This window comes from Pleuronectes platessa, chromosome 5, assembly GCF_947347685.1.
Source record: "Pleuronectes platessa chromosome 5, fPlePla1.1, whole genome shotgun sequence".
Taxonomy (NCBI): domain Eukaryota; kingdom Metazoa; phylum Chordata; class Actinopteri; order Pleuronectiformes; family Pleuronectidae; genus Pleuronectes; species Pleuronectes platessa.
Window position 1 is genome coordinate 2,405,579 of NC_070630.1, and position 27,553 is coordinate 2,433,131.

The following is a 27,553-nucleotide window of genomic DNA, read 5'->3' on the forward strand; positions in this document are numbered from 1 at the left end:
AGCTTCTGCAAACAACGGAAAGCGTGAGAGGACGACTGGCACTTCGTTACCTGCAGTAGAATCCATTATGAAATAAGTGAATTAAAGCTAAATCACAATCTAGTCGATGCTTGTGTGTTTTCTCTTTTCTGTCCACCATCACACACACACACACACACACACACACACACACACACACACCTTGCACCAGTTAACCACACATCTGGATGAGTAGCTGCAGATTCCTAATATGTAATAAGCAGATATCTGAGGTCACTTTCCACTGCAGCTGTGATCAAACACAGAACATTAGGACCTGACAGGCTCCAGTGCATCTGCTCCTCGTGCTGCTGAAGGCTGCTGTGCTGCTGCTGGCCTGGTCTCACTAAAGCACACCATCATCAGGAATTTATTACCCCCCCCCAACAGAAGCGCTAAATCCACCCCTTGATTGTGGGAAGTAATCTGAGGTCACAGACACAATTTAACTTCCTGCAGGGGTTCAGTGTTTTAAGCATTGCCGCAGAGATTCTGGGGGAAAGTTGTGGTTGTTTGTTTGCAGCGGATGGAGAATAGAACCAACCAGCCCCTCTGTGATTTAAAGTTAGATGTTCTGATGCAGGACCGAGCCGGGAACATGCATCCTCTCCCCGCAGCCCCGACACTAGGCCTCTGCACCCGTTCATCTGCCAAAACGAGACACCGAGCTCCGGCAGGCTCCGCAAACACGTCTCCACGCGTGCACCGCGTAACGCGTGTCGTTGAAATAATGCGTGAAACAGCGCGTCCCTCCACCGGATCACTGCGGTACCCTGCACCCAAATGCAGGCCGGCGTCCCCGCAACAAAACACCGCGCACCTCCTCCTCGCTCCCCTGCAGGGGACGAGTGCACGGAGCGGAGAGAGGAGGCATCCTGTCATCAATCTGTCGGCCTTACCTTCGGCTTCGGTGGCAGCTTCCTGGGGGGTTGGTTTTGTCCTCCTCCACCAAGACGGGCTGAATCGATGAGGACAGCGGTTTGTCAATGGAGGAGCCTTTTATTCCTCCTCGGTTAGTCCTCCTTCGTCCGGGTGTTTACAGGACAGGTCCGGGGAGTCTGCACCGGGGAGACGCGGAGTGTCGGCGGGGGAAGGGGCGCTGCGTCCCTGCAGCGGTGAAGCGCCGGCCGGGAGACGCTGTCGGTGCTGCCGAGGATGTGAGCCGGTGCTGGAAGGAGGTGATGATCCATAGAGGTCCGTGTTTCCACCTGACACAGCGACCACCTCCTCCACCTCCTCCTCTCCACTGGTGAGGCTGCACTGAAATATCAGCATCAGTGCAGAGAGCAGAGAGGAGAGGAGGGAGGAGGCAGGAAAGGGGGGGAGAAGAGGGAGGAGAGGAGAGGAGGGGGAGGAGAGAGGAGGGGGGAGGAGAGGAGAGAGGGGGAGGAGGGGTGGGGAGGAAGGAGGGGAGAAGAGGGCGGAGAGGAGAGGGGGGAGAGGAGAGGAGGGAGGAGAGGAGAGGAGAGGGGGAGAGGAGAGGAGGAAGGAGGAAAGGGGGGGAGAAGAGGGAGGAGAGGAGAGGAGGGGGAGGAGAGAGGAGGGGGGAGGAGACGAGGGAGGAGAGGAGAGAGGGAGAGGAGGGGAGGGAGGAGAGGAGGGAGGAGAGGAGAGGAGAGGGGGAGAGGAGGGGAGGAAGGAGGGGGAGGGAGGTGGAGAAGAGGGAGGAGAGGAGAGGGGGAGAGGAATGGGGGGAGAGGAGACGAGGGAGGAGGTGAGGGGAGGGAAGAGAGGGGGGAAAGGAGGTAGAAGAGGAGGAGAGATGAGGGAGGAGAGGAGGGGAGAGACATGAGCGGGAGAGGAGGTAGGAGAGAGGAGGGAGGGAGGGATGGAGGATGGAGGAGAGGTGAAGGGAGAGAGAAGAGAAAGAGGGAGGGAGGGAGAGAGGAGGGGGAGGAGGGAGGAGAGAGAAGAGATGAGGAGAGGGAGGAGAGAGAAGAGAGGAGGAGAGGGAGGGAGGGAGGGTGGAGAGGAGTGATGATCAAATGATCGTACACCTGCTCTAAAGCAGACTGATGTCGTCTGTCACTCTGAAACATTGATTCCTTTTCCCGCCGGACAAACAATAGAAATAAAAACAAATATGAGGGTCGACCAATAGACGGGCTTAATAATGCATCAACATAATCATACGGACTAATTATAAGTTAAAATATTGCTTGGTCACCACACCAGATATGTTAGCCACAGTCAGACCAACCATTGGAATGGAGGTAAAAGAGGTGTAACCTAAACTCCTCCTCTCTCCTTCTTCCCTCTCTCCAGAAATGGAGCCAAACTATCCCGGATTCAAGGGCCGCCATCTTGTGCATTTGTCTGCGCAGTAGCAATCGGGATGGAGCCTTGGGATTGAGGTCCCGCCCATATACACGCTTGACCAATCATGAGTCAGTCTCAGGGGTCAATCGTGACCTTTTCACCTCGTTTTTTTGGCATCAAATGACAAATGAAACCAAACTTCCCTGGAACACATCGGCATCATAAGAACAACCTAAAATGACCGAGAACAACTTATTATCAGACGTTACTCTTTACTGTGGTTCATGTCCCATTTGCTTACATGGAGGAGGCCGGAATTATGACCCACACTGCAGTCAGCCACCAGGGGGTGTTCGACAAGGCCGCTGGAAGTGAGTGCTCGGCAGCACTCCCTACTGGTGAGAAACAGCATCTCCAACCAACATGAAGCGGATCAACTGCTCAAGAGGTGAAGTAAGTTTCTTCTAAGCAGGAGAATTCTTCTAAAGCTTCCTTTTTTACTTTTACTTCTTAAAACCACCTTGTATTTTTTTTATTTAAAAAAAGATCATTTTAAATAGGATGGTCTTTAAAAGCAAATGTTGTAAATGACTAAATCCAGTGGGCTCAGCGAATCAGATGAAACAGCTCCTATCTCTTTGTATGTCTGAAGTCAGATGTTTTTAACGGTTGTGTGTATTTGTGTCTTTCAGTCACTTGGTAAAGGAGGAAGAAGACGTATCCAGCTGCAGGAGAAGCAGAGACCTGAAAATGAGTGGAAGTTGATATTTGAAGCTCTGTGAGGAGAAGCTGAGGAGCAGCGTCCTGGATCAGGAGGCCAGCTTCCAGCAGAGGGAGGATCTGATGAACCAGAGAAAGATGGAGGAAGAAGTAAAACTCTGGTTCCTGATGAACATTGCGCTTCAGGTACGTTGCATCAGATCATTTTAGATTTGATTTATAAGGATTGTTTGTTTCATCTTGACACTTATGTTGTCTCTGTCTTGTTCAGGAACTCGCCTTGAAGACCGATGAGTACAAGCTGGACGTCAAAAGGAGGAAAATGAAAAGAGAGAGAGGAAGCGAGAAAATGAAGAGCAGCTGGAGAGAGAGAAGAAGAAGGAGAAGGAGAGAACTGAAGGGGAAAGAAAGGAGGGAGAGGATGAAGATGTTCCTCAGTTCCACGACTGCTTTGTCTCTGTTGATAAATCAAACCCTAGGAACACTAGGTGGTGTTATAACACACGTTCAACCTTTAATTATAGATTATTTATTTTTGAATAATGTGATATTGAAAGCAGCATTGATATCTCTCATTCATAATTAAGATGACAGTTTAAAACACACACATGTGCAGTGTCACTTTAACACAGGAGGAGGAGTCTGGGACGCGGAAGTCTGAGATAGAGGGGGCGTGTCTCTGCGCGGTTACATATGATGACACGTGAGAGTGTTTTGAAGTGAGTGTCCGTCGAACCGCAGAGAATCGAACAAGCTGCTGCTGCTGCTCCTCGTCTCCTACCAGACATGTCCGAGTCCATCAAGAACGTGGTGATCTTTGGAGCCACGGGAATGAGCGGGCTGGCTACTCTGCCCCTGGCGGCGGCTGCAGGTGAGAACACCTGCTAACATCTGCTAACATCTGCTGACATCTGCTGACATCTGCTAACATCTGCTAACTGACGTGTTCGGTTCAGTTTATTGACTTGATATGCACAGGAAGTGCTGTCAGTCAAAGTTCACTGATCCAAACAGGAGTTAAACAGAGGGATTCACCTGTGAAGCTTGAATCAATAATCAGTCAATAATAGATTTACATTATTATAGGTTTGCATTGGATGAGGGATTATAATAATATGATAATTTCTTCTTTTAAATAATATTATTATTGGTCAATTCCAGATGCACATTAAAGACAACAGGAGTTGAGCCAAGATAAGATGAACAATATTAAGACACATGGATTTATAAATATGTATATATAATTGTTATTGGATGTAATTCATTTTAGGATTAAGAGAGTCAACATCTGCCACTGCCATAGATTAATAGGGTTGTGAATAAATTGTATATCTTAATTATTTATACTAATGCTGTAATGGTTATAGAGCAGGCTATAGCTTAACTTGTGGTTATTCACATTTCAGTTAATGCATAACATCCCTCCAAACTTTCAGAACTGCATGAGAACCAGGAATCATCTGAAAGATCAATAAATTATTTATTGCAGTAACTGTATCAAGATATGACAAAAATATGGTGATATTTGATTTTGTCCATATTTTCCAGTCCTACTTTAAATGCTTTTGAAGACTAGCATAATTTAATATGAGAAATGACTTCTTCGTGTAAGCTTAAATGTAGTTTCATTCCTAAAGTCACATTGGAATATGACTCTAACTGCAAGTCTCTGCTGTAATTGCCTCAATTTCCTGCTGAAAGACTCACAAATGCAAAACACAGGCAAACTCACACTGACACAAATCACACATCGTGTCACAAGCATAATTTGATTCAACAGCATTTTCATTTCCTCTCCTCCCGCTAAAAAAAAAACTGAGTCACGCTAGACGTTGCAGAGCAGCAATGTGCTGAGTCACAGCGTGGCACCGACAGCTGATAGTAGAAGATGTCAGTATCTCGCCTGCTCAGGATGGGTGGAGTCAATATTATACAGCTTCTGGAAGAAGACTCTTATTCCATGTGGAAGAAGCTGTGTCACAAAGTTGAATCCATGTGAATCCAAGGCCCAACAGTCCCTGAAAGATCAATCCAGGGAATTTCACACAATCAAAGATATCAGTCACATAATCTATGAGTTTTTCACTGGGAAATCGGTGACCTGTTTGGTTTTCCACGTGTCCTCCCTCAGGGTACAATGTGACGGTGCTGGTGCGGGACCCCACCAAGCTGCCCGCTGACCACAGGGCTTCCAGAGTGGTGGTGGGAGACGTCCTGAATAAAGAGGACGTGAGGACGGCCATGGAGGGCCAGGACGCTGTCATCATCATCCTTGGCACGCGTAATGACCTGAGTAAGAAGAAGCTTTAGTTTCCCAGTGATTCTTCACTTAAGCTTTGGATTCTATGTGGTTGAAAAAGACCAAACTGTGACTTTACTGAATCTAATTGAGATTAAAGGCCCTTGACTCTTGTGATCTTTTTACAGTGGTTTGGAATTTTATCTCCTTAAGTTGCAGCATTTCTTTTCTCAATGCATTTGTGCACAGACTGCGCAGCATATGATTTTTTGATTCTTTTTTTTATAAATTGTATATGATTTCCTGCACAGATTATTACATTTCACACATTTTCATGTAACTGACTAAGTTTGCCTTCTAAACGGAGGATTGGAGCTTTTAATTGTGTAAAAATATAATATATTCACTAGAGGTCGCCATAAGACTGATAACCCAACGGTCAACCCAGTGTGACAGCATCGTGTTAGTGTGCCACAATCAGAATAACACCATATATAAAATACTTAGGAGGATTTAGATAAGATAAGATTATAAGATGATCCTTTATTGATCCTCTGTTGTGGAAATTCTGAATTGACGAGGCAGCACAAGTAGAAAATGTGATAAGAAGTACAAATAGAAACACAAAACAAGACATGAGGCGGTTAACAAAATGTGCAAATATAAAGATATAATTTATATCAACATTTTAAGCTTTTAACCATATTCTTTTCATGTGTGTACTTTACTCTTTAATGAAGTTTTTAATTGTTGATTTACTTTCCAAATCATCACATTGTTCTTTCTGTCGTGCGTTCCTCAGGCTCAACCACCATGATGTCTGAAGGCACCAAGAACATCGTGGAGGCCATGAGAGCTCGAGGGATCCGTAAAGTGGTCGGCTGCATGTCAGGTACGAGTTCGACTCACTGTGGTCATCACCAAGATGGAGAGAGGGTATTTGAAGCTCATGTGTATGATAAGAATGTTTTTCCTATGTTTCCTCCTCCTCCTCCTTCTCCTCCTCCTCCTCCTCCTCCTCCTCTCTTCCAGCCTTCCTGCTGTGGGATCGCCCCAAGGTCCCCCCCCGTATGCTTCCCGTGACAGAGGACCACGACAGGATGTACACGGTGTTGAAAGAGTCCGAGCTGGACTACGTGGCTGTCATGCCTCCTCACATCGACAGTAAGTAGGAAGTACAAACTCCTGTTGCTGCTAAAAAGACCCACAGTTAGCCAGGCTCCTGACACAAAATGGATTCCAAGTAGATTTGAAACAACACAACACAAAACCTCAAAGCTCAACATTGATTGAAAATTTCTGTTTTAATGGTTATTTTACTGTGAAAAGCATCTGTTATTGTCTCGCTCCCTCCAGACGACCTTCCTCTGACGGAGTGTTACCTGACAGCAGAGAACATGCTAAAGGGAAGAGCCATCTCCAAACACGACCTGGGACATTTCTTCGTCAAGTGTCTGTCCACCTCGGAGTGGGACGGCAAGACGGTCGGACTTTGGGGAGAGTACAAATGATCCTGAACCAACCGGGCTGATTTCATCCACGTGCTGAAGAGATTCTTTTTCTTGTGTATTTTTTATTTTTCTCTCCATCAAACACACTGGAGAAAAATCCATATTTATGAGTGCTGAGACATAAATTATAGAAATGTGTTTGTTCTTCTTTGATTTGCTGTTTTCCCTTCCATAATAATGATTGAGCAGCTTTAGCTTGTTGTTGATTTATAATAATTTATTTTTTAATAATCTGAGGCGTTTTAAAACCAGTGTCAGGCTGCACAGCTGCTTTCGCTCTGTAGTTGTGTGCATTTCTTCCCATCAGGTCTGTGCTGTCACATGATCTTTTCTCCTCCATGGACCCGTTTGTCATGTGAGGCCAACAGTCGCCTCCCTTTTTACAGCTGTTAAAAAATAAAACACTTTATTGTACAAACTGTGTTGGTGAAAGAGTGAAGTGTCATGTGACCAGGCTCAAGCTGATGTCCAGTAACAGCTGGGCTGTGACTAAATTATATAACAAGATCCTGAACAGTAATTTACTCTATAGAACAGTGGTTATCAAACTTTTATACTTCAAACTACTGCCAGGCCTTAAACACGCACTGAGAGAAGTGACCACAATAACAACTGGAAACATTACCTGTGAGTTCTGCTCATAAGACTCACTTTATTGTTTGTATCATTATGGTTGAAAACAATAATTTAACAGTATTTAATATTGTTATATTTTGTGTTATGGATTTAAGCACTGCATTATCTGTTTTATTTGGAAGCACTTGCTATATAACTATAGTTATTAATGTTGTTCTTATTAATATCAGTCGTATTGATAAAATTCTTCTTCTTCTTCTCAGTAGTAGTATTGGTAGTATTATTATTATTAGTAGTAGTAGTACTACAGAGGTAGAGTTACCCAGATCGATCTAATCACTGTGAAGGAGTTTAAGTATCATCAGGATCAGAAACATTTCAGAATAAATCAGCCCACAAGTATTTGTACCCTAAGTGAAGTCCTTCACATATTTCATTTATTAAACTCTTTAAATTTCTAACAGCAAATATTCAGGGTAATGCTTGATTAAAACCTTAACTCACATTGTCAACAGAACTTAAATACACAACTAAGTTATACCTGTCTCTATGGGCGGTCCTTGTGTGACTGAAGGTGCTTTAGATGTTGATATTCACACTAACTTGAGGGAACCACTGTTGTTGACCTGCTGCTTCTCCCACACTTCACCTCATGTGAGCTCGTGTCTCTGCAGTCAGATGAATTGCACGTGTAGTGACTCCTCCTGACTGAAACGGGTCAAGTGAACCAAGCAGAGCCAGCACAGCATCGGAAATACGTCATATCTCCCCTCAAAAATAAAAGCTAGTCGTAGAGAGGGGTTTTAAATAATATTAATAATTCTAAATATATTTATGCTCAGTGATTTAAGTCACTGCTTCCACATTTCTTATACAAATCTTTTCTTTTTTTTGGTTTTTGATATTCTATCCTATTTTGTTGAGTTGTGTTTTATTGTGTTGTAATTGTGTTGCTGCTGGTGTATAACCATCACAATCATTATATCTACCTGTGCATGTTCTATTTCACATATATGCATCATATCATATTACATTGTATCTGATCTGTTTACATTATATATATTTATGTTTACGTTGTATCTTTATTACTTTTACAAAGTGTTTATTTTTACTATCCTCTTCCTCGCTGCTTGAACACAGGAAGTTGTCCCATAATTGGACTAATAAAGTATTCATTATTATTTTATTTGTATGGTTTAACAAGGATATGAGATTTGCAAATGTATTTAAACACATCTAAATATATGATGGGAAGCTGCAGCACTCTGAAATGATGCCAGTTTAGATTTATAAGTTTACTAAAGAAAAGGAAATCTACACACTGTGCACAAAGTGTGTAAAAACCATTAGGATTCAGAACAATCAATAAAGGTTTCTCTTATTTTATATCGTATTACTTACTTGGTTGTAGCGGAGGTTCCCCGGGAGTTTATTTTGAAAGAGAGCAGAAGCAGTGGCTGTGTTTTCCTCTAACTTGATGTTATTTCCCTCAGTTTGTCCTCTATTCAAATGGAGGAGGAGTCTGGACTCTGCTGCTTCTTGTCTTGAGTGTTGATGGGATTTAAACTGAAACAGAAAATAAAGAGTGACATGTTGAAGGAGTTCAGTTCACTGCCCGTGTCCCTGCAGCTCTCAGGTAAATAACTGTCCCTGCTTGAAGTCTCATTTGAACTACTGCACATTTTTAATTGGAGTTCAAAACGATGCAGACTTTGTTTTTCCTCTCTGTGTGTCCTACTTTTTAAAATCTCTCTGTTTTGATTATCGATCCTGTAGGAAGTTGAAAGCTTTATTTTCTCACAGAAACTTGTATTTAAACTTTGTTTGTGTAACTTTATCTAGAACATTGTGACTCTGTGTAAAGTTTGTGATGTGGTTTCACACTTTGTCTTATCTTTACTGTTAAAAGTGACCTGTCAGATCAGTGATCCCTGTCCTGTCGTGGTTGATCTAATCATTTAGGAGTCACTGTTATGTAAATACCATGAAAACAAGCTCGACCCTTGTTTGGCGGCTGCTGAATGAGGCTGGAGGTGAATCCGCAGCTCTACGTGATACAATCATGATTCTGGAGTCGTTGTATTTGTTGATTAACTTGTCAAACGTGCATCTGAAGCGGATTTGTAGTTCTGAGAGTTCCTGTATTGGAATGTACCGCAGTAAAACTCCACTACCCACAATGCCCCGCGTCGGCTCCAGCCCCCAACTGTAGGCGTTTTGGCGTAAAACTCAAATCACGAGCGGGAGAAGAATCAGTCGGTTCCTGAAAGTCCGCGGCGACGATCTAAAACGGTTTAAAACCCGAATCATGCGTTTTTAATGAAAACACTTTTTCTAAACGAGTTAAAAAAGCTGCGACTCAATCGATCGATTCGTTTTTCACCGTCGAAGAAGAAGAAGAAGAGGAAGAGTAACGGTGGAGACGTGATTTAACAGGTCGGTTGCTTTAAAGACTTTTTAAAACCCAGTTAAAGTTCAGTGGTTTTCATTCTTGTGTCGGATCGTTTGGTTTGAACTGGGACGTTTGAAGAGAGGTTGGTTGATGAGGCTCTGAGTGGTTTTAATGGCGTTTTACAGAAAGTGGCTGTTTCCCTCCTGCGCCGTGAAACTAACGTTACATCCCCCAACTCGGACTCAGTGGACCCGTCACTTCAGACTCACTTTAACTATTCCGACCTAAACGTAACTAAACCTATTCCTAACTAAACTATTCTCAACCAAACTAAACTATTCCTAACTAAACTATTCTCAACCAAACTAAAGCTATTCCTAACTAAACTAAACCTATTCCTAACTAAACTATTCTCAACCAAACTAAACTATTCTCAATCAAACTAAACTATTCCTAACTAAACTATTCTCAACCAAACTAAAGCTATTCCTAACTAAACTAAACCTATTCCTAACTAAACTATTCTAAACTACACCTATAGCTATTCTCAACTAAACTAAATCTGTTCCTAACTAAACTATTCTCAACCAAACTAAAGCTATTCCTAACTAAACTAAACCTATTCCTAACTAAACTATTCTAAACTAAACTTTAACTGTTTTCAACTAAACTGAATCTGTTCCTAACTAAACTATTCTCATCCAAACTAAAGCTATTCTAAACTAAACTAAACCTATTCGTAACTAAACTATTCTAAACTAGACTTTAACTATTCTCAACTAAAATAAACCTGTTCCTAACTAAACCATTCTCAACCAAACTAAAGCTATTCTAAACCTATTCCGAACTAAACTATTCTCAACTAAAATAAACCTATTCTGAACTAAACTATTCTAAACTAAACCTATTCCGAACTAAACTATTCTAAACTAAACCTATTCCGAACTAAACTACTCTAAACTAAACCTATTCCGAACTAAACCATTCTAAACTAAACTTTAACTGTTCTCAACTAAACTAAACTTATTCTTAACTAAACTATCCTAAACTAAACCTATTCCTAACTAAACTATTCTAAACTAAACTAAACCTATCCAAAACAAAACATAAACTATTCTAAACGGAACTTATTCCAAACCTATAACCGAAACTATTCCAAACTAAACTAAATAATTCAAAATGAACTTAAACTATTGCAAACTAAACTTAAACTAAGCTATCACTATGGGACAACATAGTTATTATTAATGATAGTGTTATCAGTAGTAGAGTTAATTAATATATCTAGTAATTAGTTATCTGATCTATTCAACACTAACAAACAGTGATGATAAAAAACAAATACTTTCAAAAAGAAGTGAGAAGAAATCAATAAACCTTCTCCATAAGTCATTCATCAATAATTATCTTATACTTAACCAGCTTCCTATTTATCTATAAATATGTTTTTTACCGTTGCTCTATATTCTACAAAAATATGTAATAATGATTTAATAAACATTCATTACGTAGTTTAACTTCTGTCTCAAAGAATTATCTGCCCTTATTTATCTAGAACATTAGTTCATGTTGTCCTTACAACCATTTATTACAATCTGGTCAATTCATCGTTAGGCCAATAATAATCATTTTCTGTGTATTTAGGGATCAACATAAAAAATGATCTCACCATAACTTTCATCAATACCAATACAACAAAGGATCAATATATATATATTAGTATAACACTAAAGCACAGTGAGGAGGCCCAGCCCATAACTGGTCCCTGTCAGATTTATAATAGGTCAATTAGCTTTAAAAAAAAAGTTTTGTCATTCTCTTCTCATAAATAAGAGTTTAAAACCACAACCTCACTAAAGAGCAATAATTACAGATATAAACTAATATGAAAGGTTTTTATCTTGAATCCTTTTGGCCTTATTGCCCAGACCTCCACGAATAGTTTGTCATATCTGTTTATGACAAACTCTTCCATTCTTATTTTGAGAAACAGATCATTTACAAAATGATTACAGTAAATAATTGATGTCCCTCTTTCAGGTCATTTCAACCGCTCCTCTCTTGTTTTGCAGTTTAAAGATGATCATGAAGGGGCAGAAGCGTAAGTTCCCCCCAGAGGACGTGGAGGAGTCCGACCGGAGCAGCCTGACCTGGGAGAGCCAGCGGCAGTTTGTGTTCTCCGTCTCCCTGAGCAAGTACCAGCGAGGCCAGGAGCTGCCGGAGCCCAGCCTGCGGCGGTCGGTGCTGATCGCCAACACGCTGCGGCAGATCAGCCTGGAGGCCAGCGGAGCCGCCTCGGTGGAGGCCTCACCAGGCAGCTCTCCATCTGAGCCCCCGGCAGAAGAGGAGGAGAGTGTTTTCACCGGAGTTCCTTCAGCAAGACACCAACCTGCAGAAGCGGTGATTAACGGCCACTCAGCACTTTCCACCGGCCCCGTGGTTTCCTCTGGTTACTCATCAAATTGTGTTACAAGTAGGTGTCCGGCAAGCTGCCACTCGTATACATCAAATGTTCCCCTGTCTTTAGGAGACGAAGACGAGGACTGGGGGTCGATGACCACTGATCCTGATTTCTCCCTTTCAGCAGCCATTTCCTCCATTCTCTCCGCACTGGACTCCACCATAGACGGGAGCCCTCAGGCAGCTCCGCGGACGCCCCTCCGCTCCCTGGAGAACCTGTCGAGGTCCCCGGAGGGAAGCGCAGCGTGGGTGAAACAGGGAGTCAGGGGTTATGGGGGGGGCAGCTGGGAGCCGCAGGAGGAGTGCAGGGTGCGGGATAGCAACGTGGAGGTGATGTGGTCCAGCTACCTCAGCGATCTCACCGTGGAAGATCTGTTCCAGGACATAGACACATCCCTGCTGGAGAGAGACATGGGAGTGCTCGGGCTCAGAGGCAGCGGAGGTGGATTCCCGGCCGGGGAGGATCTTCTCCGCTACCTGCCACCGTTCTCTCCCGCCTCGCACCCCTTCTCCCTCTCGCTCAACCAGAATCTGAAGTGTCTGCCTTCTTTCTCCTCATTCAGCCCGATGTCTTCCTCGTCCTCTTCTTCGTCCTCTCTGTCCTCGCCACCGTCTTCTCTCTTCTCCGGCCACAATCATGCAAGAGAAGGTCTGGACCTGGAGCACCTGATGGAGATCCTGGTGGAGTCCTGAGAGACTCGTCAGCTTCATCATACCCTAAACAGGAAGTCACCTGAACACCATTTAACTAACTAACTGAACAAAAACTGAATTCTTCAAATGGACTGTCAAACATGTCCAATATTCTCTTTGCTGTTCATATGTGTATAACTGCTCAATGAGCGATGTATTAGAAGCTGTAGAAAGTAGTAGGAAAGTTATCGAGAGGTAGAAATGGTTCATGTTTAAGACAGAAAATACAAAAGAAGCTGTGATGCATCGGACAGCTCCTGTTGTAAGTGGAAATTCAAAATCCTTAACAGGAAGGATTTGTGTTTCTGCTGAAATGGAGATCGAGTGAGGGGGAGAATCAAGTCAGTGAGTCACTGCATAATGAACTGTAGAAATGCATTTTATTACTAATTCCATTGTGACTCAGATAATTGGAAATAGTGAAGTTCAGTGTTATCACGCAGTTTGTGAAGTCCTGGTGTTAATCCAGGAGACGTGGACTGAATTCCTTTAGAACCAGAGTGAAACGTGAGCGTGAGATCGGAGAGGATGGGACGGTGTGGGAGGAGCCTGGTTGAAAAACCAAAAAAAAAGTTATTGGTCAAATCTTCTGTGAAGAAATTCTTTAACCTCATATTTATCAGTTGGTTGTAACGGAGGGAATCACGTCAGATGTGAAGAGATCAGGTCGGGATTTTCAAACGGTCGAGTTTCCCAGGAAGACGTGAGCGTTAGTCTCCGTTCAGACCTGGTTTAACATCGTGAGGGATCAGATCTCAGGACACACTCTGGTCCAGTCAGACCTGAACTTAGCGCTGTCATCTGATCTCTCAGGGCGGATTCAGGTTCAGGTCCGAACAGGGACACGGTAGCTTGAAACTTTGAGAGATTAAGTGGTTCGACCAGGAGAAGAAATCCGGAAGAGACAGTATTTTGTGCAGTTAGCGAAGAAGAAGAAATGAAACTGAAAGTTTTAATCATGTTTAATTCTTGACACTTTTTCTTGAGTATCACCAGTTATATTTTAGTAACCAGAAGTTGAAGGTGCATTATAATTACATTGCATTCTGTATTCGCAGTAAAGAAGAAAGTGGTCCTTCCATATTGCTCTTTGGAAAAAAGCCCAACTCTTTAAAAACCTGTTTAAACCAGCTGACAGTCAAATCCTGTTTCATGTGAGAAGTGAAACCAGATTAAGTTTCATCCCACACGTTTCCTCTCAGAGGATCTGAGTTCAGCTGAGGAGCCACAGGAACCGTCCTCCTCGTCCTGTCACGGTTCCTCACACACGAGTTTTCATCTTCCTTTAGAAGATGCTTTTATTCAAAGAGCCTTTACAGTGCTGTGCCAAATAAGCCCCCCCCCCCCACCCTGTAGGTGCCACGTTATTTAAAGTCACAACCACTACTCAACCACTTCTGTTATACAGATGTAGAAGTTTAGTTTACATCTGAGATATTGCACTTTTGTTAATGATATGCATTTAAAATCTGGTGCCATGTGGTTTATGTTTTACTCTGTATTTATTTAAATGTTACATTACAGGTAAGATTTGGCCCGACTGGCCCTCGTCAGACCCGTTAGGTAACGTGTGGTCCTGTTCAGTGTTCTGTGAACTGTAACGTCATTGGTTCTAGATGTTGATCTGTCGTTATAACCACGTGACGGGGGGGGGGGGGGGCACTGAGGAAGCACATGATGTTTGTTAGATTTCTGAACAGCAGGGACGTCGTCTCAAAACTACTCAGAATCTGCATGTTGTTGTTAACAAGATGAGTAATTTAATGTCCCATGTCTGACCATTCAATACTGGTTTATTAATATTCTGTTATGGCAGTTATTTTATTAACCTTTATTTTCTCTACATATATTTTAATTTTGTTGTGTTTTCAAATTGAGGGCAGAATGCTCAGATACTATGTATTTAGACTTTTTTTAAAGAAGGTAAATATTGTACTTGTACTGATGTTTTTAATAAAACGTGAAAATGAAATTGTTCTTTATTTGGTCTCAAAGGACTGAAAGACTGGAAAAAGTAGTTTGGAAATCACAGGACGACAAACATGATGTGATACAAGGAGACTTTTTTAATTTAATTTATTTTTCCAATATGAATACATGACATTAATAAACTACAACAACAAACACATGAACAACTTCATGTTACAGTATCAGGATGTAAATAACCTGTTCGACTACAGCAACTGGTGTGAACATTAAAGTGCATTTCAAGTGTTCGTTTCTCTGATGGATCAGATCCATGCACTATGAATCACACGTTACAGAAACATTTGGTTTTTCATCCACACTTCTTTTCCATCGTCTTCTCCTCTGCTGTCCCTCTTTTGCGACCCTTTAACCCTATTTATTAGCTACTGTTCTGGAGGCGTGGCACTGCACACAAGCAGACACCAGGGGGCAGCACCATGAAGGAGGACAGAACATGTCTTGCAGCAAACACACGGTTTCTCTGTAGTTTCTGTGCTTTTTGAGTCTGTTACAACGTTAACAAATGAAATCTGATTAAATAAGACACAGGTTCCAGATCTGAAAAGGTCAGATCCCAATTAGATCTGTATTATACACCTAAAATTGCAACAGACTAATTCGTTCATTAGGCCGAACCAGCCAGAGAATCATGAACACGAGTTAACGGTGCAGTGAAGAGTCTGGAGGCATTTGGACCATGATGTGCACGTGTGACATATAAAGAGGAGGAGCTGAGCGATTCACGCCCCTCAGAGAAAACAAAAACAACTACAGATTAGATTTTTAGTTTCAGCCGTTTAAGAATTAAATATTTGTTAGTCCTGAACGAACGACCCAATCCTACGGCACAAAATCAAACGTGACAAGAAAACAAAAGAAACACGCAGGATAAAAGTGAACCAAACAAACCAGCATGTAGCTACAGTTTCGGTTCTTGTGCGACTTCGAGGCAGACTCCGTGTGACACCAGTGTTTAACAGGAACATTTGTGCTGTTTGGCCGTCGTCAGTTTAACAAAGTCCTTTTACGTGTGCAGGAAGTGATGTCACGACCAATCAGGCTGTCCGTCCGTCCTCTCACCAAGGCTGAATCTCAAAACTCTCATCTCAACTCCTCGTTATCGCTCCGCTCACTTCTCAGGGAAACAAAATGAGAAGAATTCAGATTCAGCCGACCGGTGGGGGGGGTTTTGTTGCGGCTTTAAGACAGAGGGACCGGCAGAGGTAGAGCGTCTGTTTCCTTTCTCCCCCGCCTCGCGGCTCAGCCCTTGTTGATGGTGTTGTACGAGGGCTGGGACCCCGGCTCCAGGGGCCTACTGGCGGCCTTGTCGTTCAGGTAGGGCGGCGCCTGGTCGTCGGGTTTGCTCTCCACGATGGGCTCCCGGTCCTCATCCTGGTCGGACTCCTCGCAGCGCGGCAGCTGCAGGAAGGTGGTCAGGCCGTGCAGGTCGGCCATTTTGTGGAAGGTGCGCAGCAGGAGGTACATCATCATCAGACCCACAAACAGGTAGACTGCAGGGGGCAGCAGAGAGACACAGGTGTCACAGGAGGTTATTTACTCAACAGAATCATTTCCTGTTTGCAAAAATAATTGTTTACCTGAAGCTGCCTCACTCTGTCTGATACAATGCAAACATCAGAAGGTTTTGATAAGAACTTTAGACTTTAAATAAAGATGGCCGACATGACAGCTTCCCCAAAAAATGAAACCAAAGCGTCTCGATTGCCCCCTGGTGGCTGACTGCAGTAAATGCCCGTTAATTGGTAAAAACTGTCCCATTTGAGACTTTCTAAGAAATGTCTGGGGCTGGTAATATTAAAAGAATCATTATAATTAAGGGTCGTCATTGAGAGTACTGGATAGAACTGTGAATAAAAGAACAGGTACACTCGACTCCAGGCACCACTGTTCCCCACACACACACCACAATAATAATGCTGGTTGGAGCTTTGCCCCCCCCCCCCCCCCGTTTCTTCTTCTTTAGAAGTGGTTGGTTTTGAATCACAGCAGGCCCGAGGACAGAAATGAGAACAACAGCGCCCTCTAGTTGTAGTTGCAAGAGGGTGAAAACCACCTCTGTTCAACATTTGTTTTTCCTGCTCAGATTCCTGTGTTTGCCTTGAAGCCATGAGGTTCTCTTCTGTCACATGTTTGCACTAAACTGCCCCAAATAACCACAGCTCCTGGACAACAGTGTCTCACTGCAGAAGTAGGCCAACGGGGGGGGGCCTGGATCCCGAACTGGACCGTTACTGTGGGAAGTTTACAGGAAGAGTGGTGCAAAGGAAATCCTGAGGGACACGGGACAACACGAGAGGCTGTTTTTCTATCAGCATGATTCACACGTACAGATTCAGGCCTTAAAACTATTTAATGCAACTAACCTGGAGTTTGATTAAAGAGAAACAGATAAATAAAGTTAGGAGGAGGCAGAACCAGGAGTTTAAACCACCTTCTTTAAAAGTATCGAGACTGAGAATGAGCTGTGAGGTTTGAGCTTGACTGATAATCTAATTAAAGACAAGTTCTTGAATCAGAGGTCTAAATATTATACCGTTTATATTTCTCCACGTTGTGACCTCTTCATGGTGAATAACAGCATGTGATGAGTTCAAGGACTTTGACAGTTCAAACTTCAAAAAATATTTGCTGTTCAACGAGTCACTACAAATGGTAAAAAAACCTCGAACAGCAGTTTTGTGCGTCTTGCTCACTTGACCTTTGTGTCATCAATACTCTACTGAGGGTTTCAACATGTTGGAGTTCTGTATGTTTTATAACTTCAGGTTCAGAATATCTATTATATGAAGCCTTCACTTTCTCCTCGAACAAAAGCTCTTGACCTGTAAGCTTCAGTTTGACAACAGAATAAGACGAGAACAAGAGAACAAGAGCAGCAGCTGCAGATGTGTTGTTATTTACAACGTGAACACTTCAGCTGGACAAACAACATCGACTTCACGAGGCGTCCCGTCATCAGGCTGCGAGAACAACAGGCCCGGATCACTAATCCTCCTCAGAACCTGCAGGGGCAGTTTGGGTTAATCTGACTCGACCTACATCATGATTATGTAACACAGCCGGGATGACGAGGCAGCAACCCGGCTGCTCCGTGTGAACCGCCGGGCCTCCTGCCGACCTGGAGTCAGGGGATTAGACGAGAAAGCACGGAGAGGAAAACCCGGCGACAGTGAAACTGGTAGAACACAAATATCTCAGGATGAAGAGGAGGAGCCGTTCACGTAGAGGACGAAGAAGTCAACGAGGAGATTCCAGAGTGATGAGGGCCGACGTCTGTGTGGATGAGCTGTAAACAACAACACTGATCTTTCCACAGCAGAATTTATACGTCAGGTTCTGCCTCCTGCTGCTCTACAGGCTCCGCCCCTGCTGCTCTACAGGCTCCGCCCCTCACCTGAATGTTCCCCACATGTTCCTGTTAGAACGAGTCGGACCCGACAACCTGCTGCTGCTGCTTCCTATGATAAAGAAATGTCCAGACCCATATCTCCAGACACTTTCAGTCCTGAATACAACAGCCCAGCTTCCTCACTATGAGCCTGGTTTGTCAGATACTCACTGTAGACTCTAGAATCTGAAACAAAAACAAACAGCTCGTCTACTTTTAGACAGAAGCATCATCACAGGCCCGATTCAATAAGAGAGAAAACACTCTCACACACAGAGGCTGAAAAACAAGAGCATGAGTATGAAAATAACCTCCATCATGTGACCCCCCCCCCCCCCCCCCCGGGTCCAGAGCAGAGATTCATGAAGAAGCACATTTGTGTTGAACATCTGATCATAAGGATGAGAACGGTTTCTACACAGATAAACAACATGTTTCTGTCCAACGACCCACTGCTGATACTGGAAGAAGGCTCCAGGTCACATGCTCTTCTGAATGGTATCGCTGTTTGAATCTGCACTCAGGAGGTTATGTTTTCACCCCGTGAAGCTGTTTGTTTGTTTTTCCAACAAAACTGTCTGAAAAGTTGCGACATGGACCCAGAACGATTTGAAGCTTTTAGGAATTCTATTCTCCTTCTGTCTTTGTTTGCCTGATCCTGTGCATGTCAACATGTTACCGTCACCTGCAGATCAGTGGAACAAAGTGAAACCACCGGCAGAGCGGCACATTCACGTGTTTGCATGTGTTCTCCTCCATGTGCACAAGGCAAACAGAACGGGAACCTGCTCAAAGTCCTTCTGCAGGTCAGAGACCCTCTGAGGTCGTCTTTCATCAACATGATGAGGAGGAGACGAGAAAAGACTCAAACTTTAAAGTCTCCAGCTTTTCTCCCCAAATCTGCTGACGCTGCAGGTTACACAACAAACAACCACAGTTTTATGTCGGGTGTTTATGCAGCCGACATAAAACTGTCAACTACACCAAGACTTTGAAAGTGAGTTGAGGCGTTGAGGCCTGGCACTGGAATATTTCAACCCGTCTATGATACATTTCAAGTGTGAGTGAGACTCTGTCTTCATGATAATGTTAGTTTTAAAATAGAGTTTATTATATGAGGCATTTTACTTAATGACTTCATGCCCACACAAGCTTCTCTGTAGCTTATTGGTAAAAATCTCCGTCCTTACCAACACATCTGAAAAATGCTCCGTGTTTATTCTTGTAGTTGGTTTAGGTTTTATTTAAGTATACTTATAAGTCGAGGACGAGGTGGAACCATCACGACAGTCAGCGCCAGCAACGTTTTGCATTCGCTGCTCGTAGTCGGGTCGTTATTGATAAGAAGCGAACGAGGACGACTGCGTAATCGAGATGTTTTGTTCTGTCACGACTGCAAAGCATCCTGGGACGTTTCAAACTAAAACTGGAGCAGCAGCGATTCCAAACGTCTCTGGAGTGAGTCACTCAGAGTTCTGATCCATCCACATTAACACTGCGGCTGCATTAAAAGCTAGAAAAACTCTCAGCTCAGTAAACAGTGACTGATATTAACGTCACTGAGTCCGGCTCATAATGAGACAACACCTTCTTGTCAAACACACACGGCCATCGAACAAACATCAGAGAGACGCTGAGTGAGAGCAGCTGAGAGACAGGAGACACTCTGATCTCAGCAGAGGGAAACAGGACAAGAAGACACGTATTATCTATAAAGTAGATAAAAAGACACATGGCCTGATCCCTTTCCTTGGCTCTTCTGTCTGATCTTCAGTCTTATTCCCTCAGCCATAACACATCCAATTTTGGCTCCTAATCTACGAGGGACATATCCACGGATGAACTCACCCATGACAGAGACCTGGTACAGCTGCCTGTACTTCTGTCCAGGCTCCATCCCCGGAACGAAATCCCCAAGTCCGATGGTGCACAGCGAGATGAAGCTGAAGTACACGCCATCCAAGAAGGACCAGGACACCTCCAACGTGCTGAACACCGCGGCCGGAGCCAAGAAGAAGCACAGCACCATGAGGACCAGCATCAACAGGAAGTGGACGGCGGTGGCCGGCCGAGGCTCCATCCCCGAACGCTGCAGGAGGCCGACGGGAGCGAGGACCAGAGGGAACATGAGCCTCTGGACGCAGGCGGTGAGGACCAGCATGGTGAAGGGGACTCCTATCAGGGCGTAGACGATGGAGAAGGCCTTCCCGGTGTCGGACAGAGGAGTGGTGTGACCATAACCTGGGAGGTGAAGAGGGAGAGACAGCGGAGGAGAGAACATTGTTAGACACTGGACACAAGGGGCCTGTGATTTCCTGCTTCTCTGTTTAAAATCTATCATCGGTTTTATTATTATCTTCTTCAAATTATTTAGACCACAGTGACTCGATTACACAAACTGTCCTGAGTGTAAATATAATTATCATCCTACACGGCCCTTAAACGCACCCTACAAAATATTTATACAGTTTTCCCATCACTAATAATAATAATAATAATAATATTTTTGACACATGTGCTTCATACAGAAATATGGAGAATTAACTTAAGTGACCCTGAATGCAACAGCGGGCGTAAAGTAACAACTGCTAAATCAATTATCCTCCAGTATTCTCCATGCAATCCAGTCACGAGCTGCTACGTCCATAAAGTTTCAATGACATGAAATCATTCCATTCTGTTCGAATCTTCAAATCGATGAAACAAATTCAGAAAGTCGAGCATGAACAGAGTGGGAATCCCCCCCCCCCCCCCCCCGGATGTCGCTGCCCAGTGGTTCGATGCTGGTCAGTGGTGCGATGCTGGTCACTGGTGCGATGCTGGTCAGTGGTGCGATGCTGGTCAGTACATTCGTGACTTGTGTTCTGCTTCGTGCAGAAATGAGCATTTCCTCCGAGCGAGCGATTGGGAAACACCAGGACTTTGATGATCAGCTTCATCAACATGCACCAACACTTCCAGCCACGGTTGGTAATCCTGTTAAAGCACTTTGATCATATGCAATCGATACCACCCCCCCCCCCGCCCCTCCCCTCAACAAACCAATCCTTTCACTTTGTCTGTAACAAATGACTGGTTGTGATTATTACAGACCTGCGAGGGCCACAGACACCGGCTTTGATCTCAAACAGCTTCAGAAAAAAACTCACCAACTCTTCATTTAAGTCTCTAGGGGACAAATAAATAAATCCTGGATTCAAACACAAAGAAACTGCTGGTTTTGCTGTGAATCTGAAGCTTTGTTAGTTCCTGTCGGGTTTTGATTTTCTAGACAAAGCTGAGTTTTGTTATTTTCTTGTTGTTGAATAATCTAAAAACTAAATTCCCAGCTTTACAACTCTCGTCTCTTCAATTTCCTGTGCAGATGTTCAAGTTCATGTTTCCAACGTGCTGCACCTGCATCGCTGTGTGCTCTACCTCAACTTCCTGTTTCAACAGGAAATACAACAAATTAAGGGCGTCGGTTCACTGTGACACAGATGTCAAAACCTCAGCTGAACAAACAGAGCAGCCGGGAAACTTTGAAAAGAGAATGTGAACTAATAGCAAAGATCCACTTAACTGCTTCTGCAATGGATGTGAAGACAGATGTTCAACACCAACATCACAAAATCAACATCTGCACTGATGGAACCATGTCTTTTCAGAATATAAGAGATATTAGCCGGAGAGTCCAACAAGTAAAACAGCATAATGACCCTAAGATTCAGAATAAACAGACCAGACAACAAACTTCACATCTGTCAAAATACATTTGACAAGTCGTCATCTGATCCCTACTTTGTTTCGGCAGGTATCAGAATCACTGTCTGAATGAGAAGCAGGTTCAAAACAATAAACACACACTTACACCAAGTTGTTAAAAAACACAACAAGTTATGTTTAGATTCAGGTTTGTATGAATAAAGTTCTATTATTATATAAGATTTGTCCTGATGGTAAATCAGCTTCTAAATTCGTCCACAACACAAACAGAAACACACATTTCTGAAAACTCTTCGTCTTATGACCATGTCTCGGACTCTCGGGTCTTTAGTCCTGTAGCTGCAGACATAAGCTTTTATTTTCATGATCTAACAGATGAAGGGATTTACACTGAGCTGCTTGTGTGTGTGTGTGTGTGTGTGTTTTGTGTGTTTGTATACCCAAACAGGATTTAATTAGTCAAACGTGCAGTCGCTCTGTGCTGCCTCGAGACAGAAATGTGCCGACACAGCTCATTCTGAGACCAACACGCCCACGGGTGCCCTGATGGGTGCAAGTGCATTTTTTTCCCACTGAAACCATGTGGGTGTCGAAAGGGAAAATAGAACTGTGTCGCTCAGAAACCAGCACTGACGTGTCATTTAGTGTCGGGTGTAAAACTAGAGGATCGTCTCTTCCTGTCCAAGCCGTCGAGACAACACACAGATCAGATCTAGTATCAACTTCTGTTAAAGTCTGATCTGTGATAATCTCGACTGAATTACAAACTAGAGGGACTAGAGTTCACATCTCCGCCGAGGCCCAACTGCCTCCTTATGAAACCACATTGTAATTCACAAGATCCAGACTTTTATTTGGATCCGCTACAAAATTACACACACTCATAGATATCAGTCCTCTGAATGTGTCTGGTTCATTTTTTTTTAAAATCAAGATCCATGAGTTATTCTTTGAGAAATCAAATGTCCCATCTCTTGGATCCACACCCTGATCCAGATAACCACACTAGCTTTAAAGGATTCTTCACGGACCCACACCACTTCCTTCATAAAGTTTCATGCTGAATAGCATCAATAGCTTCTGTGTGATTCCAACAGACAATCAGACAAACAATAAAGGCCTCGTCGTGGCAATAAAGAGGCTCCATGATTAATTTGTGATTCATCCATGAAGACGCATGGTTTCCCTGCTTTTGTGACACTTCACAGATTAGTAGAGGTCGAGATATCCTGACTTTACAGGATCCTACATTTCCCATCATAGCACGTGACACTCGACTCTCCCTTCCTTCTTTCAATCTTCACAGTTTTATGGATTTCATTTCCTCACAATACATTTGAAAAACCTCTTTTCCTCTGTGTGACCTGTGGTTGTGTGTTTGCAGATTGTAACAGCGGCTGTTCTCTTCTTCAATCTGTAGTTTCTTTAGGATTCTTTGCTGCAGGTGAAATCCTCCTGCAGCCTCTAAACTCTAAAGGTTTGTTTTCTGCTCTCGACTGAGATGTAGTGGCCTCTTTGACCTGAGGTGTTTGGTGGTGAGAGGTTAGTGGTGTTGTGGTTGTGCATTTTAAGTACAGTGTTTCCTTCCAGCTAGTTTCCTGTTTGGCCCTACGTCATGCTGAAGAACAAAAAGTACCATAAGCTGATGTGTTAACACTGAAAAACAAACAATATAGAGCATAAACTTACATATAATTAGATTAAAACAACAATAACACTGATGCATTAAGAACACCACACTACGAGTTCAACAGTGCAACTCACGAGTGTAAACAACGTTCCACCAATGCAGCATTTAACTGCCACTACTTCATATCTTAATACTTTTTAAAACTTTGCATCGTTTCCTTTATCAGGAGCCAACAGTGAACATGTGAAGTTCACAAACAAACTTCTCATCTGTTTGTGTTGTGTTTTCATATGTTGGGTCCAAACTGCTGGAATGATCACATCTGAGGTGAAACCCTGAGATTTGATTATTTGCCTCCACTCGACCATGAAGAGGGTAGAATGTGCTGTAAGTGTGTGGGTGTGCATGTTCATCTGTGACACATGACGAACTCTGCACTTCCTCTCGCACCCAGCTCAGGTCTCTTAGTAGCAGAGGGGGTTTCAGACCAAGCTGCCTTCATGAGAGCTGAATCAGACCCTGTAGTCTTCTGCACACATTCATAAACCCTCCATAACCACAGCTTGGTCTCATAACTCCACATAAAAACCTTTGGAAGTTCGATCTGATGAAGAGAATCACTTTGCACGTTCTGCCCGAACCTCCACATCTGGCTGAGGCTACAGAAAGTTGATTTCACTTTACGCACACATGGATTGAACTACTCCCCCTCTGGCTGTTTGGGTTTGTGAAGCTGCACAGCTGCAACTTGTCAGAAACATCCCTGACACGTGGCAAAACATCACCAGAAAGCCATGACAGGGGTTTGGTGTTTCAGATCCAGCGAAAGACCAAAAGCTAAGTCCAGATATTCACAGATTATGGCTCAAATGTCGGCGCTGACATTTGAAGTTTGGGTATTTCTGCGTCGTGCGTAAAAGTCCCTTTGTCTGAAAACACCCAGAGTGCTTCGGTGTGAACTCACCCACAGTCGTGACCAGGGTGTTGGCGAAGAACATGGACGAGGCCAGGTCCCAGTTGGAGGTGACGGAGGAGTTCCTGAGCACGGACACGCCATACTTGTTGGCCGTCATCACCTTGACCAGAAAGAGTTCGAGCGACGCGGCGTTGACGCAGCTCTGGTTCAGAAAGTCCTGCTTCAGTACCTCCATGTCCCGGCGCAGCTTGTCCTCCACCGGCCGCTCGATGCTGGAGAACACCAGGGCTCCGAACATCAGGTAGATGATGTAGAAGAGGATGAAGCCTGTCAGCAGCAGCCACGACTTGCCCACAGAATGCATGTCTGTGCTTCACTCCGGGATCAACATCAGTGAAGCTGCGCACAGAGATTCACTCCCCGCGTCTGAGGCCACTGTGCCTGCTGCTCTGAGTCAGTGGAAACAGTTTGAGGGGCTGGACCTGAGTGAACTTGAACCCCTCCTTTGTCACATCAACCTCCTCCCACAGAAGAGGAGGAGGAAGAGGTGGAGGAGGAGGAGGAGGGTGTGTTCAGCTCCGGGTCCTGGAACTGCATCCTGTTCAGAATCCGGATCCGGGAGAAACCTCAGTGAGTCATGAAGTTAACACAGCGTCATTTCACTCGAGGACACGTTTCTTTAATTCAATGAAAAGTTGGATGATCTTCGACAAAAACTTTTTTAATAGATTTCACTTCAACAAAAACTTTGACATCAGTTTGAAATGAAAAACGATCATCCCGTTTGCTCCTCTTGTGAGTCACTTCACTTAAACTTCCACCTTCTTTGTTCTGGTTCAATCTGACAGACTTGAACATTTTTATATTCATTTGCATTTGAAAGTTTTACAACCTTTCCCAGTTTCTGTTGAAACTCAAGGTGTCGAAGTCCAGTGAGAAAACGTCAGTGTCAATGGTGAACAGACTGAGAAAGAAAATACAAGTTTAAAGTCAACGAAAGCTGAAAAATCATGTAAATATAATGTTGAACGGGCCTTTTCCAGGGATGAGAAGCTGGTTAATGTAAATATGTTCTACAGCAATGGAGGGAAATGAATCCTTGCACAGGTGAAACTTACAAACTCTGTTCAAATATTGGAATAAACTGTCACTTCCCCATCAGACCGGTCACTGCTTAATCCTAAAGGAGATCATGACCTGAACCATGAGCAGAAGAGAAGCAGACGGAGGTTTCACATGATGAAGGAGCAGAACAGTCTCAGATTTAAACCCCACAGAACAGATCTGTGAGGATTCATCCAGGTCACGGCTTCTTCAGGAGTCATACGAGTTCACATCTGTAACGTCAGTGCAACACGTTGATCTTCTGCAGAGGAGCACCGTGTGGTAGAGTGGAGAGAAAGTCCCATTGTGCTGCTGAGTGGACAAAAGAATCAGATTCAACTTGATGATTAAAGCTTTTATTTATCTCTGTGCTTGGATCCCAGAGTCACTTCACTGACACTTCACAACTTATCTGTTGTTGTATTTCTGTTGCTGACACAGACCTTGGATCTGTGGATAAGACGGTGACGTGCATATGTTCATGTGAATGCAGCCGTCTGCAGGCTTCCTGTGTTTCGGTGGCCTTGCTGCTCCTGGATGATCTCTGTGGGTCACATGAGGCTCGGAGGTGGCTGCACTCAGGACGAGGGACATGAGGACAAGAAATCCACGTCTGAATAGGACAGGAACAGGAAGACGGTCTGTAAAACCTGCTGATTCACTTCATGTTCTCCTTTCATCATTTGTTTGTGCTACTTTGTGTAATTTAAATGTTCCCCTGACCTCAGAGAGCCCTGGTGTGGGTCAGAGGTTTCCCACCGGCTCTAATGCCACTAACAAGAATGAAATCACACGGCACGAACACAGAGGGGCTGTAAAGACTCGTGGTGAGAAATGTTCAGAGATGTTAGAAGACGTTTTCCAGGGTAGAATCTATATGTAAAGGAAGTAGACACTGGTCGTCAGACCTTTGACTTCGTGAAGAAAATAGATTTTCACAAAATCACAATTCCATCTCAAGTTAGAGAAGCTGTTAATATTACACATTATTCTATTGTTTTCCATCTGCATGTGTCTCATGGCTGTTTCTGGTCCAATGCAGTGATCACGTCTGTGGTAAAGGTTTGATAATAACCCTGAGGAAGCAGCCGTGTGGAAACCTTTTGGTTTCTTCTGTCCCACCCAGTGCAGAACAGGGAGGAGTGGACCAAACAGTGGATTTGAAGAATCATTTCACTTTCATTCCATCTGTGTAAAAACCAAGAATAACCACAATGCCACCAAAGCTCCAGCTCTTGTTTCCTCTCACAGTCGCAGTACAACTCTCTACTTTCTCCTGAAAGTCATGACTGTCTAGTTTTTTGATGTTTATGTAAAAGGCGGCTGACTCATGCTGTGTGGACGGCGAGGACGAGCAGTCTGCCCCCCCGCAGCCCTGTTTTCTTCCCCGCACTACAAAGCTGTGTTATCACAGCTCTGCAGGCAGCTGCTCTGACTCAGCAGAACAAAGACTTTAACTCTTTCTGCACCACAGCCGCCTCATGTTCATCCACATACAGGATCACACTGATGATGCTGGAGTTATATATCGACATGTAAAGCAGCCGAGCTCTTTAACATTCCCTGAGTCCTGAACTGTCAAACCTGCGATGAACGTTATGGATCAATTTCAATAACTCCTGAGCCCCGAGCACTGTGATGTGTGAAGATATGTGAAGGTGCAGGCAGGGGCTGCATAATGAGAGGGGTCCCTCAAGAGCCTCTGATTCCATTAGTCCACAGTGACTCAGTGAGCAGCTCCTTGGCTGAAACCTCCTGATGAGGCCCCGTGATATTAGCTCTCTGCAAAAAGCTTTGTAACTTATGAGGTTTGGTTGAATGTGTGTGTGATGTTCCTGTGACCACGGTGGAGGTTTGCACTTCACTGTTGTTTATGTTCATGCAATGTTTAGACCTTGTTCGTAATTTTGATAATAAAGGAATAATTTGAAGATCTGAGTGATGTGGTTTGGC

At 43.8% G+C, this 27,553-nt stretch overlaps 3 protein-coding genes and 1 long non-coding RNA gene across 6 annotated transcripts; 3 read left to right on the top strand and 1 right to left on the bottom strand.

The window, feature by feature from the left end:
• Positions 1–3,686: 3,686 nt before the first annotated feature.
• On the top strand, positions 3,687–7,166 carry blvrb (biliverdin reductase B). Its single transcript, XM_053421970.1, has 5 exons — positions 3,687–3,868; positions 5,129–5,290; positions 6,039–6,128; positions 6,269–6,400; positions 6,593–7,166. The coding sequence occupies exons 1-5, from the start codon at positions 3,784–3,786 to the stop codon at positions 6,745–6,747; spliced, it is 624 nt and encodes a 207-aa protein (XP_053277945.1). The 5' UTR covers positions 3,687–3,783; the 3' UTR covers positions 6,748–7,166.
• Positions 7,167–7,309: 143 nt separating this feature from the next.
• sertad3 (SERTA domain containing 3) lies at positions 7,310–14,840 on the top strand. Of its 3 annotated transcripts, XM_053421968.1 has the most exons (3): positions 7,310–8,959; positions 11,788–12,188; positions 12,300–14,840. In XM_053421968.1, exons 2-3 carry the CDS (start codon positions 11,795–11,797, stop codon positions 12,866–12,868), a joined length of 963 nt encoding a protein of 320 aa, XP_053277943.1. In that variant the 5' UTR covers positions 7,310–8,959; positions 11,788–11,794; the 3' UTR covers positions 12,869–14,840. The 3 variants fall into 3 exon arrangements, with proteins under 3 accessions (XP_053277943.1, XP_053277941.1, XP_053277942.1); XM_053421966.1 differs by having other exon boundaries at positions 11,788–14,840; XM_053421967.1 differs by lacking the exon at positions 7,310–8,959 and adding an exon at positions 8,983–9,759 and having other exon boundaries at positions 11,788–14,840.
• A 74-nt stretch (positions 14,841–14,914) lies between these two features.
• Positions 14,915–25,037, bottom strand: kcnk6 (potassium channel, subfamily K, member 6). Its single transcript, XM_053421969.1, has 3 exons — positions 24,545–25,037; positions 20,094–20,486; positions 14,915–16,347 (listed from the first exon to the last, which is right to left on the bottom strand). Exons 1-3 carry the CDS (start codon positions 24,858–24,860, stop codon positions 16,097–16,099), a joined length of 960 nt encoding a protein of 319 aa, XP_053277944.1. The 5' UTR covers positions 24,861–25,037; the 3' UTR covers positions 14,915–16,096.
• On the top strand, positions 24,050–27,513 carry LOC128439618 (uncharacterized). Its single transcript, XR_008338430.1, has 3 exons — positions 24,050–26,239; positions 26,329–26,427; positions 26,643–27,513. It is a non-coding gene; the product is annotated as an uncharacterized LOC128439618 (long non-coding RNA).
• The last annotated feature ends 40 nt before the right edge of the window (positions 27,514–27,553 follow it).